This window comes from Urocitellus parryii, chromosome 14 (assembly GCF_045843805.1).
Source record: "Urocitellus parryii isolate mUroPar1 chromosome 14, mUroPar1.hap1, whole genome shotgun sequence".
Lineage (NCBI taxonomy): Eukaryota > Metazoa > Chordata > Mammalia > Rodentia > Sciuridae > Urocitellus > Urocitellus parryii.
This window is the reverse complement of record NC_135544.1, coordinates 52,173,023-52,186,504: the sequence shown is the minus strand read 5'-3', so window position 1 is coordinate 52,186,504 and position 13,482 is coordinate 52,173,023. Positions and strand designations below refer to the sequence as shown.

The window sequence follows — 13,482 nt, the reverse complement described above, 5'->3', positions numbered from 1 at the left end:
CATAAGTAGATTGGATGAAAGAAGTTAAAGTCCTCATTGCCACTGAGCAGCTGCCACTTCTCCAAGTCTGGAGGCTAATCTCTTTTTTAAAGTGTAAGCCAAAGATTTCTGAACTGGGAATAAAAACAAGTGAAATAAATTACCAAATGCATGCTCAGTTCTCTAACTGAGGCCTACCCTGATCCCTCAAAATAAAGCTCAAAGTCAGCAGCCCACACCCTGAGTCATGAGCAAATAATAAGAACTATCAAACACCTAAATAGAGTCTCTAGGAGACACAGAAGAAAATGCAAAAAGCATCTTGAGTCAACTTGAAATTTTGAAGATCTAAAACTTAAAAAAGGAAACTATCCTCTGAAAATAACAGAAGATATTGATTCCATTAAACAAAATCATGAAGTTCTCATTAGATTTGTAAACTGTTCTTTCCTGTATTTTTGTTATTTGTTTTGTTCCACAAATGTCATCTTTTTCTTTGTCTAATGTTATTTTCATGATATATGAGAGGTAGAAAATATTTGGTAAAAATAAATGAGAATTCATGCAAAGCCATTAAGCTTTTAAGAAATGGAAGAAATGACTGAGACATGACTGTGTTTAATGTTCTATTCTGGCACTAAGATATCAAAAGTTACAGCCTGCTTCCCTCAGTGCAGTTTACTTTGATTTTTTCCTCTTCTGTGAACACTCACATTTCTTTTCATATTTCTGTTTTCATTTCTTTGTTTCTTGGTGTCTCTTCTCTCAAAGATCAGTATATTTAAAGCTATCAGAAAGGTACCCAACTAAAATATACTAAGAGCTTAATACTTGCTGTCTGTCCAAACATGATCTATTAGTTAAATGTTTTCAATTGGTAGTTGAACAATTTCACACAGCCCTCCATCCTCTCTTTGAGCAGTAATGTCTGGGTTTTCTCTAGACCTGCTGCTCCATCCAGTAGGACTGGAGGTGAGGAAGGAAAGGTTGAGCTTTCTTTTCTTTTTTCTTTTTTTTTTTTTTTTAATGCCATCATCTGGTGCATCCCTGGACGTTGGCCTTTCATGGGTGGACTATTTCCTAGATATTAGATGAGAAAAAGCCATGAAGTCTTGCATTAACTTTGTCTATGTTGCTTTCTAAAATACCCATCCTTGTAATTTGTACTGCATACTTGTCAGTAGTGCTGTGAGGAAATAACTCACCTGTGTGAGCAAGGGAAACTTATAAAATGAGGGGCTGGGGATGTGGCTCAAGCGGTAGCGCGCTCGCCTGGCATGCGTGCGGCCCGGGTTCGATCCTCAGCACCACATACCAACAAAGATGTTGTGTCCGCCGAGAACTAAAAAAAAAAAAAAAAAAAAATATTAAAAAAAAAGAAAAGAAAAGAAACTTATAAAATGAGTGCAACCCTCACTAGGTTGTTCAGGGGAGCTGGCTGGACCTTGTGTTCACATGCAGACGACAGTTTCTTGGATGATCATCTGCCTGCCCTTTGGCAGCCCAACCCTGCACCAACCCTAAGGTGACCCACAGAATTCTGAAAAGAGACCTTTGCTGTGGCACCTGTCTTTGAGGTTCATGAGCATGTGTCTCACCCTTCACTGTGTTTACATTTCAGAATCACAGGAGTTTCCACCCCTGTAGATCTACTCTGTCTTTTGTGGCCCTTTCCTTCTCTACTTCACTTTCCCTCCTCCAGGTTATTTTTGTTTGTTTGTTTGTTTCTTTGTTTAAACAAACTCAGGCCTTGATTTCTATAAAAGAAAAAGTTTCTCTTAAATAAGAATTTTTTAAAAGCCAACCTGTTGGGGCTGGGGATGTGGCTCAAGTGGTAGCGTGCTTGCCTGGCATGCGTGCGGCCCGGGTTCGATCCTCAGCGCCACATACAAACAAAGATGTTGTGTCCACCAAAAACTAAAAAATAAATATTAAAATTCTCTCTCTCTCTCTCTCTCTCTCTCTCTCTCTCTATTTAAAAAAAAAAAAGCCAACCTGTTAACACATTTTTTTAACCCACTTTTCCTTTGTATTCTCTAAGGAGGTACTTCAGTTCGAAAAGAGATCATCAGGAATAAGATCAGAGCCATTGGGAAGATGGCCCGAGTCTTTTCAATCCTTCGGTGAGGATCAGTCTGGCACAACAGTGTGGGATAAAGTCATTTTGAAAGTAAATTAGGAGTTAATTTAGTTTTTTTTTATAATTGGGATTTGGTATTGGAACTGCAAGTCTTCATGTTGAGTACAGGTGGAACTAGACTTAAGGCAAACATTCACTTGGTTCTAGCTTAGATGTGGTATAAATAGTGGTTTAGTGGGGAATTTTGGAGCCAGATTACCTGTGTTCAAAGCCTGGCTCTATCTCTTAGTTGTGCAGTCTTGGATTTAATCTCTGTGCCTCAGTTTCCTGTACATAAAATGAAAATAATAATTGGACCAGGTTCACAGGTTGTTAAGTCGATTGAGTTAAATGATGTATGGGGCATAGTGCCTGGCTGTAAATGCCTTGATTAAAAAACAAGACCTGGCTGATTGTTTAAAATTGAAATATTTAAGGAAAATATCCCTTTCTTTGAGTTAGGGACTGGGTCAGAAGTAGTGGAACCTGCTTTCCATCTCTGTGCCCGTGAGTGCTGTTGACTTTGCTGAATGATGGCTCCCTGGCATTAACCCGGACTTCGATGTTCCTTTGCAGGGAAGAGAGTGAGAGTGTGCTGACTCTCAAGGGCCTCACTCCCACAGGCACCCTCCCTCTGGGTGTCCTCTCAGGAGGAAAGCAGACCATTCAGACCGGTGAGTACTCAGTACACCTTACATGATGCCTTTCTTATGCAACGTGTGCCCGCCCCTTACCTAGCAGTCAAGGTAAAATTAAAAGTAAGGCATTGTTCAGTAAATAGTGCTAGAGCAATTGGATATCCGTCTGCAGGAAAATGAATCTAGACTCCTACTTCCCTCTGTGACAACACTAATTCCCAATGGATTTTAACTTATGTAAAAGATAAAACTCCTAGAAGGAAGTATGGAGAATAGGCATCAGGGTAGGCAGATTCTGTAAGCAGGACACAAGTACTAATCTTAAAAGAAAAATATAAATTGAATTTCATTAAAATCAATTTATCACCAGGTGCAGTGGTGCATTCCTGTAATTACATTAACTGGGGAGGTGAGGCAGTGGGATCACAAGTTCAAAGCCAGCCTTAGCAACTTAGTGAGGCCCTAAGCAACTGTGAGACCATTCCTGTCTCTAAAACATAAAAAAGGGCTAGGGATGTGGCTTAGTGGTAAAGCCCTTGGGTTGAATCCCTAGTACAAAAATAATAATAATAATTTCTCTTAGCCAGGCACAGAGGCACGTGCCTATAGTCTCAGCTACTCAGAAGACTGAGGCAGAAAGTTCACTTGAGCCCATGAGTTCAAGACCAGCCTGGGCAACATAGCAAGACTGTCTTAAAATTTTTTTAAAAAATTTTTCTTAATGAAAATGCATAATTAAGAGAAGAAAGCCAGGTGTGGTGATGCACGCCTATAATCCCAGCAGCTCAGGAGGCTGGGGCAGGGAGGATCACTAGTTCAAAACCAGACTCAGCAACTTAACAAGGCCCTAAGTAACTCAGTGAGACCTTATCTCTAAATGAAATACAAAAAGGGCTGGGGATATGGCTCAATGGTTAAGCTTTCCTGGATTCAATCCCCAGTACCAAAAAAAAGAGAAAAGACAAGGCACAAACTGAGAGATTTTTGCAATGCATATGTCTTACAAAGGACTTGTGTTCTGGGTACACAAAGAACCACAAATAATAAGAAAATTAAAATATGGTCAAATGATTTTTTAAAAAAAAATAGTTGTAGGTGGACAAAATACCTTCATTTTATTTATTTATTTTTGTGTGGTGCTGAGGATCGAACCCAGTGCCTCACATAATATGCTAGGCAAGTGCTCTACCACTAAACTATAATCCCAGCCCCTGGTCAAATGGTTTTAATAGGCATTTCACAAAGGAGGATATCAGAATGGCCAATAAACTTAGAAAAGATGCTGAATATAGTTGTTCTGGGAACTGGATATTAAGACCACAGTGAGATACCACTACATACACACTAGAATGGCTAAAATTTTTAAATATGACAATACCAAGTATTTATGGAGAATTAGAACTAGATATCCTGGTGGGTTTGGAAATTGGTTCAGCCACTTTGGCAAACTGTTAGGTAGTAACGCTAAACATGTCTACCCCATAACCTAGCAGTTCCACGCCTGGTATATATCCCTAAGAAATTAGCACATTATTTCACCAAAGAATGCACGAAAGGATGCCACTGTAGCTTTATTAAAAGCTTGGGGCTGGTGTTGTGGCTCTGTGAGGGAGCACTTGTTTAGCATGTGTGAGACACTGGATTAGATTCTCAGCATCATATATAAATAAGTGAACAAAATAAAGGTTCATCAACATGTTAAAAATAAAATAGCCCCAAGCTAGAAACAACCCAAATGTCCACTGATGGTAGAATTGGTAAATAAATGGCATTGTACTTATGCGGATCACATTGTAAATTTAAGAAGCCAGACACAAAAGAGCACAGACTGTCTGATGCATATGATGTTTACTACTCATTCATAAGAGAAGTCAGAGTGGTGCTTGCTCTGGTGAGGGAATATTGACCCAGAGGAACCCTGGGACTTCTGGAGTGTTGAGCATGATCTGTATCACTTGTCTGTGGAGTTACACATGTGTAAGCATAAATAAAAAAGAGTTGAGCTGGATGCACACCTGTAGTCCCAGTTACTTGGGAGGCTGAGGCAGGAGGATTGCAAATTCTAGGCCAACCTTGACAGTTTGGCAGGACCCTCTCTCAAAATAAAAAACTAAAAAGGATTGGGGATGTGACTGACTGCTGGAGAGCCCCTGGATTCAATTGCTAGTACCAAAATAAAATATTTTAAAAAGGAATTGAGCTATACACTTCTGATTTGGGTCCATATGATATATTTCATGAGTAGTTTATACCTTAATGAGGACAGTTGTGAGAGGTTAGAGTTTCTCAGTCACAGAAGGTGTTTACCTCTTTGCCTGCAGCCTCTAGTACCATGGTTACCTCTTCTATTAGAATATTACTTCTAAAACCTATATGGGAGCTAACTTCAAAGCAGAAGGCTTGGTGTATTCCTAGAATGAAAAAATTGATGCTTTCAGGATGAACATAGATTTGGTCAAACAGGGAAGGGACAACATCACATCCTGGAATTTTAATTCTAGGCCTGAAAACTGTCAGAAGCATTACATCTTAAAGTTTCACTGCTTTTTTTTTTTTTTTTCCTCCCTTTGTTTTGTGGAGCTCTTTCTGAAATTTCTTTGGCTTTGTTTTTCCTCTTGTCTCCTGCCACATACAGGAGTCCTTTTCCTCCTGTGGAAATTTTACTGCTGTGGACTTGAAGGAATAATCTCCCTCATTTTTTCTTTTTTATGGGATAGGATTCCTCTTATTCTTTCTCTTTCAAATTGAATGCTAAAATATTAGAATTTAGCTCTTTAAAAGGAAGACTGAACATTTTTTCCTTGTCTTTTATTTTTTAAGAGACAGGGTCTCTATATGTTGCCTGGGGCAACTGGAACTCCTGGGCTCAAGAGATCCTCTTGTCTCAGCCTCCTGATTAACTGGGACTACACTCTTATGCCACCATGCCCAGCTTAATTTATTTTCTTATTTCCCTTAGTTTCACAGAAAGAATCAGTAAACTATTTTAGATTGCAGGTTTTTTCCCCTCGAATAAATGTGCAGATTTTTAGTAATTTATTTATTCTAATTTGTTAAAGATGACAACAGAATGCATTTCAATTCATAGTACACATATAGAGCCCATTTTTCATATCTCTGGTTATACGTAATACCATTCGTGTCTTCATACATGTACTTGGGGTAATGGATGTTCATCTCATTTCACCATCTTACCAACCCGCCCCCCCCCCCGCCTCCTCTCTTCCCCTCCCTCCCCTTTGCTGTATCTAAAGTTCCTCCATTCCTCTCATACTCCGCCCCCATCCCTATTATGGATCATCATCCTTTTATCAGAGAAAACATTTGGCATTTGATTTTTTGAGGTTGGCTTAATTTACTTAGCATAATATTCTCCAACTCCATTCATTTACTTGCAAATGCCATGATTTTATTCTCTTTTAATTAATATATATATATATATATATATATATATATATTATATCTATCTGTTTATCTATCTCCATTTCTTTATCCATTCATCTACTGAAGGGCATCTAGGTTGGTTCCACAATTTAGCTGTTGTGAATTGTGCTGCTATAAACATTGATGTGGCTGTGTCCCTTTAGTAGTATTTTTAAGTCCTTTGGGTATAAACGGAGGAGTGGGATAGCTGGGTCAAACCATGGTTCCATACCCAGTTTTCCAAGATATCTCCATACTGTTTTCCATATTGGTTGTACCAATTTATAGTTCCACCAGCAATGTATGAATGTGCCCTTCTCCCCACATCCTCGCCAACATTTATTGTTGTTTGTACTCTTAATAGCTGCCATTCTGACTAGAGTGAGATGAAATCTTAGAGTAGTTTTGATTTGCATTTCTCTAATTGCTAGAGATGTTGAACATTTTTTCATATATTTGTTGATTGATTATATATCATTCTGAGAAGTGTCTGTACATTTCCTTGGCCCACTTTTTGATTGGGTTATTTGGTTTTTTTGGTGTTAAGATTTTTGAGTTCTTTATATACCCTAGGGATTAGTGCTGTATCTGGTGTGCAGATTTTTTTAAGCAAAATGCTTTTCCACTATTGATTTGTATGGGAATTAGTCATATAAGATATTCTGGGTCAGGTGTGGTGGTGCATACCTGTAATCTCAGCTATTCAGGAAGCTGAGGCAGGAGGATCGTGAGTTCAAAGCCAGCCTCAGCAAAAGTGAGGCACTGAGCAACCCAGTGAGACCCTGTCTCTAAATAAAATAGAAAATAGGACTGGGGATGTGGCTCAGTGGTCGAGTAATAAGGATATTTTAGAGTAATAGGAAGTAAAAAGTAAGATGGGTAATGAAAAAAGCAATGTCCTATAGCTTTCTTACTTAAAAAGTTTTGAAAATTTGTTAATCTACAAAGATGTTTTAATATAAGCCAATTTTTTTGTAGATTTTGAAAGAACAAGCAACAAAAAAATTAAGAACAAGCAACAAAATAATTTTATAGATATGTTATTTGGGAATTTGTTTATAATTCTTGGTCACCTTTTGTGCTCAGGTCCCACCTATCAGTTTTCTTCATTTCTCATTTGAATGGGTGTTTTTTGTTGTTGTTGTTTTGTTTTGTTTTGTTTTTTTATACCAGGGATTGAACTAAGGGGCACTCAACCACTGAGCCATATCCCCAGTCCTATTTTGTATTTTACTTAGAGACAGGGTCTCACTGGGTTGCTTAGTACCTCACTTAGTGCTGAGGCTGGTTTTGAACTTGCAGTCCTCCTGCCTCAGCCTTCTGAGCCACTGGGATTACAGGCATGCGCCACCCCCTGGCTGAATGAGTGTTTTAATCAATTTAGAATTATTTCTTGATCCTTCTGAAATCTATAGAAATCTCCAAAAGTGTTTGACTAAAGTTACTGCCAACTTTTAGACTTTCTTCTCTCTTATTGATTGACAGGAACTGAGTTTATCATTTTCATATCAGAGGCAGTTCCGCAGGTTCATTGGCAAATTGCAGCATTGGCTAGAAAAGACCTTTTACTCTTCATGCAACTTTACTTGAAGAGTTTTTAACCAACAATATCCCATGGCCTTAAAACATATGTTCATTTATACTCCATCTTGTTCCAAGAGGGATTGGAGTGAGCTACAGTATGCCTGTCATACAGTGAAGTGACATTAAAGCACAAAAGAAATCAAAAGTAAAGCCACCAGTCAGCCACAGATTTGACACAAAGCTTCCTAGTAGCCAAAATAAAGAGGAAAGCCAAAACTGAACAAAATTCACAAAAACTGTAAGACAAAAAAATCAGATCAGTTAAAAATTGGACTGCAGGGCTAGGGTTGTGGTTCAGTGGTACAGCACTAAAAACCTTTACACTACAAATGGTACTGTCAAGAAAGTGAAAAGACAACTCACAGAATGTGTGAAAGTGTTTACTAAACTATTTCATAAGGGACTGATATCTAGAAATGATAAAAACCTTTTACAATTGAATGGTGAAAAAAGGCATCACAACTTAAAAAATGGATAAAGAATTTGAGTTGACGTTTTTCCAAAGAAAATGTACAAATGGCACATGAAAATATTTTTGACATCAGTAGACATTCAGGAAATGCAAATCAAAACCACAATGAAATACCACTTCACAGTCACTCCGATGGGTACAGTTAAAAAAAAAAAAGTGTTGATGAGGGCTGGGAGGTGCTCAGTGGTAGAATGTTTGCTCAGCATGTACAAAGCCCTGGGTTCCATTCCCAGCACTGAAAAGAAAAAAAAAAAGGTGAGATTCTGGAGAAATTGAGTCCCTGGTACACTGCTAGTAGGACACAAAATGCTGCAGCTTATTTGGAGAAAACAGTCTGGAAGTTCCTCAAATAAACAGAGTTACTATATGATCCAGAAATTCCAGTCCTAGTTATTTTGCTCTATCCCCCAAGAAATGAAATACATCCTCACGAAAACTTACTTGCAAATGTTCATAAGTGGCATTCTTCATAATAGTCCAAATGTGGATACAACCCAAATGTCCGTCAACTGCATGAGCAATGTTGTGTGTGTGTGTGTGTGTGTGTAAATGCTATTTAGCATAAAAAAGAATGAAATACAGGTACATGTTTCCACATTCATGAACCTTGAAAACACTGCCAGGTGAAAGAAGTCAGTCACCTGAGTCAGCATATAATATGATTTCACTACATGAAACATGCAGAAAGGCAAATAGATACAGAAAATAGATGAGTGGTTGATGAGGGTTAAGGGAAAGAGAGGTGAGGGAGGAAAATGGGAAGTGACTGAAGTTGAGTATGATTTTTTGGGAGAGGGGTGATGAAAATGTTTGAAACAAATTACAACCCTAGATATCTTAAAATCATTGGCTTACACACTTTAAACAAGTGAATTTTATGGTATATGAATTTTATTTCAGTAAAGATGTTAAAGAGAAAAGAGGGTAGTGAGGTGATTCAGTTGGTAGAACTCCTGCCTAGCATGCACAAAGCCCTGGGTTCAATCCCCAGTACCACCAAAAACAAAAAGAACAACAAGATGTTAAAGAGAAAAAACTATTTAGTTTTATATAACTGTTTCTTATACTGTCCCTTAAAATGGGGTGTTGTCTTAATGTCCATATGAAAAGCAATTCTAGGAGAGCCCACAGTGATGTGATACTAGTACACACTAGTACCATGGAGATTTTTAAACTCTTTTTTTTAAAGAGAGAGAGACAGAGAGAGAGAGTTTTTTTAATATTTATTTTTCAGTTTTTGGTGGACACAATATCTTTATTTTATTTTATGTGGTGCTGAGGATCGAACCCAGCGCCCTGCGCATGTCAGGCAAGCCCGCTACCGCTTGAGCCACATCCCCAACCCCAGAGATTTTAAACTCTTAAGTAGACCATACAGTTTTAGGAAAAGCTTATTCTCCCACTCCAAACAGTCACAATCCTGGTGTACTATTAGAAAGCACTGTCATTTTCTTGTGCAGTTTATTTGTTCTATGGCGATTAGAGAGGGGTGGCATTGTTTGATGGACAAACAAAGGCATTTGTAAGTTGATTCCGTGCACCATTTTTCACTTTGCTGTAGGAAGTCAGCTCTGCAGTTCTGTTTCTCCTCTTGTGGTGACTGTAGAGCCTTAAGAACAGCAAATTTGCTGCTTGTTTTTTTCCCCCTGCCCTTGATAAGAAAATTGCTATTGAAGGGAATGATGGGGCTGTCCTATAAGATCTTGCCACAACCTGTCACCTTGTCATATATTAGATTTTTTTATTGTCTGAAACAGAGAAGGCACTGATTTTTAGATTGCTTCCATTTCAATCACTGAGGGAGGGCCAAGGTAATTTGTCTTCTCTCTTGCACACTGAATGGAAGCCTCTGCCACATCTCTAATCCCAGATTAGATTCTCTAATCCTGAATTTGTATGGGAATTGAATAGTTCTAGGCCTTTGCCAGTTTAGTAGACCATTCTCAGACAAGAAATAACCCCTCACTTCTAACTCATTTTTCTCTCCTTCCAAATGCCAGTCTGTTCTTCAAAGGCCACTCTTTTTTAACTAAGTAATTAAAAAGGACATTTGGCCCTCACATAAGTCCTTTGAGAGCAAAAAAAGAAAAGTAGTATTAAATAAGTGTTTTGAATGGGACCCAGAAGCTCGTTTAATATCATCTGAGATATAATAAACTAAAACACAGTTGTGATGTTAATTTGTTTGATTCAACAAATAATTTTCATATATGATATGCAGACATAAACCAGCATTGGCTATTTCAGATGAAGAGAACAACGTTCTGATGCCACCAGGAATGTTTACAATCTATAAAATCTCTGGAGACCTCGTATTTCAACCCAGTCTAGTTCCTCTCAGTAACCCTTGGCTTCTCTGACTAGTGCACCTAATCAGGACGGGGTAGGCTAGCAGCCCACCCCTGGGGTGTGTGCTGGCAACGACGCTGTTGGTTTACTCATTCTTTTTCTGTCTTCGTTTTTGCATGCCACTGCTCCTGCCCTCTTACAGCCACAGTAGAAGCCGTAGAGGCCCGGGAAGGTATGGCCGTACTACTCTTGATAGATGTGCTCATGTGTCTGTCTACAACTTTTTATAAACTTTTTCAACATTATAAAACTTTTATTTATTGTATCATTAGAACTGTAACAATGAGGAAAGGAATAGATAACCCTACCATGTTCGTGTGCCCTGTATTTTTATTCATTTCAATGACGTTCACCTCGACTAAAGTCCTTGCTGGACTGTGTCAGTGTCATTGCAATGACCTAAGCTTAAGCAACTGGTGGTGAGAGGTGAAGAGGTTAATCATATATCCCCTCCACATATAAGAGCCATCCATTTGATTAAGAGACTCAGACAGGCCAGCCTCTTTATCTAATGACACTAAAAGTTATTAAGAACAGAGGCAAAAGTAGGGTAGAATTTAGTTTGATTCATTTCTGAGGTTGCCCTAAGGCACTCAAGCTAAATTATCATTCTTTTGGTGGAGACATATATTAAGTGGATGGAACCTGTTGGAACTGCTAAACCTGTGTTATAAATTTGTTTTTTAGATAAAGTGGTTCAAAATGGAAATTCCTTTTCTTAATGATAACAAAAGTTGAATGGGAAGGAAAATATCTAGAAGCTGTGTTGATGGTTCTTATATTCAGTTCCCAGTGGTGCAAGATAAAAAGCTATTGTAAACAAAAAGATAGCTCTCTGTTGCTTTTTTGTTTTGTGGTCAATGTGGTATTTGTGCTTGAAGCAATTTCTCTGTTTAATTTGTTTTGTTACCCTAGGGTTGCCATTTTTCTGGCATTGAGCATGTTTCTGGCCCATTAAAAAACTCTTTCTCCAATGTGTGGGGGCTAAGAACTTGTTACTTGTATTCCAGGTTTCCTTCTGCCATGATTATTTGCATTGAGATTTTATGAATATTCATATTGAGATTTTTATGAACATTTCCATTTCTGTTGCCCTTCCTCATGGAAGCAGTAATTTTAGACAAGATTGATTCAATCAAATGTTGCCTTTCCCTTCACCAGTTATGTGCTCCCTGGCCACCTTTCAGTGTGTTCCTAGGATGTTCTGTGTGCCAAAAATTGTTAAGCTGTTGTTTGCTGCCTAACTGAGTATTCTCCACCCTCTTTCCTGTTTTTCTATAGCCATCAGTGGGTTTTCACTTCAGCACAAGATTCGAAGTTTTGAAGAAGCCCGAGGTCTGGACCGAATTAATGAGCGAATGCCACCCCGAAAAGATGGCACAAAACATGATGGGCCAGTGAACTCAGTATCCCCTGCACGCCCAAACCCCGCACACCAGAGCGACCAAGGGAAGAAACCCCTGTGATGTCAGAGTCCTGCTGCTGCACAGGTGGACCCCAAACTCACGAACAAATCTTATTTATTTATTATTGGAAAATGAAACAAAAACAACTCAAAACAACTTAAACCTGGAGGTGCATTCATAATTCATTCTGCATTTATTCTGTAAGAAAGGTGACAGTTTTATAAATTTTTTTAATTTATGTTAAATATATAAAAAGTACATCTGTTTTGTTTTCCCCTTTTTCCTCCTCAATTTTTAGGAACTAATTTGTTGTCAATACATATGTGAAGTCTTGTGCTATAAAGGGACCTTCCCCTAATAAAAGGGCCTTGGAGACCTCAACCCTGGGTTTCTGACTTGAACTAGACAGCCTTTTCTCTTGTTTTTGGAGGGTAATATCTTTTATTTAAGATTAATAGTTTTTCAAACTCAAGATTCTTATCCTTTCTATGTAGTGCCATTGGAGAAAGGCCTCTTAGATTTTAGTAGCTAAAACTGCTTCTTTTCTGATAGAAAACATGATTATTCTAGAACTTCTAAGCAAATAACTCTGATTTAGTCAGCTTTTTCGAGGCTGTGACTAAAGACTGGACCAGAACAATTGTACAGAAGAAAAAGTTTATTTGGGGGCTCACGGTTTCAGAGGTCTCAGTCCACAGACAGTAGGCTTCATTCCTCAGAGCTTGAGGTGAGGCAGAACATTCAGTGGCAGAAGAGTGTAGCAAAGGGAAGTGGCTCACATGATGATCAGAAAGCAGAGAGAGACTCCACTGACCAGTATAAATATGTATACTAAAGCCACGCCTTCAGTACCCACCTCTTTCAGCCACACCCTACCAGCCTTCAGTTACCATTCAGTTGATCCCTACCAGGGGATTAATTCACTGAGAGGGTTAAGATTCTCATAACCCCATCATTTGTTCTCTGAATCTTCATGCCCTGTCTCACACATGAGCTTTTGGGGGACACCTCACATCTAAACCATAATAAACTCAAACACTGTTTTTTAAGGGCCAAGGAGAATGTTTTCCATACCAATGTAGTTTCTTCTTTACTCTCAAATTCTTTTAATGTATTCTACTAAAGCCAAATAAAAAATAATGAGGGATTTTCTTAGAGTTACCTAAAATTTGTCCATCTAACCATAAGCATGATTGGTTTGAACTCCCCTTAGAAGTTTGGAGGGAAAAGATTTTCAAAAAGCTTTAGCTGTTGCCAGATTCTTTCACTTTCATTTTTGAATACCAGGAGATTTACCCCACCTGCAAAGGAAGTCACATTTCTAAATGTTTTATAAATGCCCTTAGCAGAACCTTCCACAACTAAAAGTGTGTATGCCCTTGTATACCATTGCATCAGCTATCGCTTCTGCTGTCCCCATCACCCTTTTGTTTTTTAGTGTCAGTAATTCTGCAACTAACTGAGGTAATGGAAGCTGAAGATGGCATGGTCCCTTTGTGAACTGAAAGTCTC

The 13,482-nt window shown here is 38.5% G+C and overlaps 1 protein-coding gene across 2 annotated transcripts in view; it reads left to right on the top strand.

Annotated features, from left to right (window-relative positions):
- Positions 1-12,371, top strand: part of Ppp3cc (protein phosphatase 3 catalytic subunit gamma) — a 71,967-nt gene extending 59,596 nt beyond the window's left edge. Inside the window, exons 11-14 of one of the 2 annotated variants that reach the window (XM_026397527.2) lie at positions 2,021-2,102; positions 2,675-2,772; positions 10,707-10,736; positions 11,846-12,371. In XM_026397527.2, the coding sequence (XP_026253312.1) occupies positions 2,021-2,102; positions 2,675-2,772; positions 10,707-10,736; positions 11,846-12,030 (395 nt within the window). In that variant the 3' untranslated portion in view covers positions 12,031-12,371. The remainder of the gene's footprint in view (positions 1-2,020; positions 2,103-2,674; positions 2,773-10,706; positions 10,737-11,845) is intronic. The other variant, XM_026397528.2, reaches the window with a different exon arrangement.
- The last annotated feature ends 1,111 nt before the right edge of the window (positions 12,372-13,482 follow it).